Consider the following 1506-nt stretch of genomic DNA (forward strand, 5'->3'; position numbering starts at 1 on the left):
TCTTGATTATTTCACCTTGTATCTGTTACATGTGCAATGACACTGAACTGTGCGAAAGTGAACTGTGCGAAACTGACATGTGCGAAACTGAACTGTGCGACACGGAACTGTGCGACACTGAACTGTGCGACACTGAACTGTGCGACACTGAACTGTGCGACACTGAACTGTGCGGCACTGAACTGTGCGACACTGAACTGTGCGACACTGAACTGTGCGTAAAAGAACTGTCCAATTGAACAAACGCTGATTTAGAAAGGTTTATTATTTATAAATTAACAAAATTTCCAAACAGGGCTCTACATATATGCGCGTGTATTTGTGTGTTTTAAATTATATTTCGATGTGTCCAAAAGCAACGGTGTCCAATTGTACGGTGCGCACAAGAACTGTGTCCAAATGAACGGTGCGCAAAAGAACTGTGCGCAAAAGAACTGTGCGCAACATTATGTGTCCAATAGCACCGTGTGCAATTGCATCGTGTCCAATTGTACTGTGCGCAATTGAAGGCTTCTCTTTCATACCACCGAGGGCTCTCCATTTTGGAGGACTTTGGGAGTCGGCGGTGCGCTCCATGAAACAACACCTAAAGCGCACCGTAGGCGACGCTTCCCTAACAGTCGCCGAGATGACGACCGTCCTGGCACAGGTGGAGGCCATACTAAATTCTCGACCGATTACTCCAATGTCTGAGGATCCGAACGATTTGGAGGCGTTAACTCCTGGGCACTTCATAATCGGAACCAGTCTAAGGACCCATCCTGAAGAGGATTTGCGAGAGGTAAAACTCACTAGACTCTCTAGGTGGCAACACGTGGAGCAAATCAGACAACATTTTTGGTCTCGATGGCACCGGGATTATCTGACTACATGCCAGCAGAGGAGCAAATGGAAGTCCGAGACACCCATCGAGTGGAAGATCGGTCAACTGGTCATGTTGAAGGAGGACTCCGCGATGCCTCTGAAATGGACTCTTTCACGAATCACCGAGGTCCATCCGGGCTCCGACGAAGTAGTGCGAACAATAACGGCTCGGAACAATAAAGGGACTTGCAAAAGGGCCGTGGTCAACGTGAGTCCTGTGATAGATTGCGTGATAAGATATATGTTCGTTTAAATTGCCATTGATTCGTTTTGCGTTTTTAGTTAATATATTGCGCTAATTGTTCATTTAAATAGTTATTGATTCTTTATGCCTTTTAGTTAGTATATGGCGCTCATTGTTCGTTTTAAATAACCATTAATTCATTCTGCGTTTGAGTTAGTATATTGCGTTTATTAACTATATCAAGATTTCCTTGTTTTCATAGGCTAACCCTGTATGTTCCTTATAATTTTTGTTTGCGAGCGTAAGAGCAGATAGTCGTCTAAATTTAGGTGTTAGACAACATGGATTCCGCACGAGTGTATGATTGAACAAACCAATTGATTGATTGTTCAAGGGGGGCGGCATGTCTGTGATCAAAGCTAGTCTTAATCTAGCGCGTTTTGCGCGTTTCGTTTAGT

The 1506-nt window shown here is 44.4% G+C and overlaps 1 protein-coding gene across 1 annotated transcript in view; it reads left to right on the forward strand.

The window, feature by feature from the left end:
- Positions 1-1117, forward strand: part of LOC105557926 — a 2766-nt gene extending 1649 nt beyond the window's left edge. The window contains exon 2 of the mRNA XM_012005331.1: positions 510-1117. Coding sequence (XP_011860721.1) covers positions 510-1117 — 608 coding nt within the window. The remainder of the gene's footprint in view (positions 1-509) is intronic.
- Positions 1118-1506: the final 389 nt, after the last annotated feature.

Source organism: Vollenhovia emeryi, unplaced genomic scaffold (assembly GCF_000949405.1).
Source record: "Vollenhovia emeryi isolate VEMERY1.0 unplaced genomic scaffold, V.emery_V1.0 DF939403.1, whole genome shotgun sequence".
Lineage (NCBI taxonomy): Eukaryota > Metazoa > Arthropoda > Insecta > Hymenoptera > Formicidae > Vollenhovia > Vollenhovia emeryi.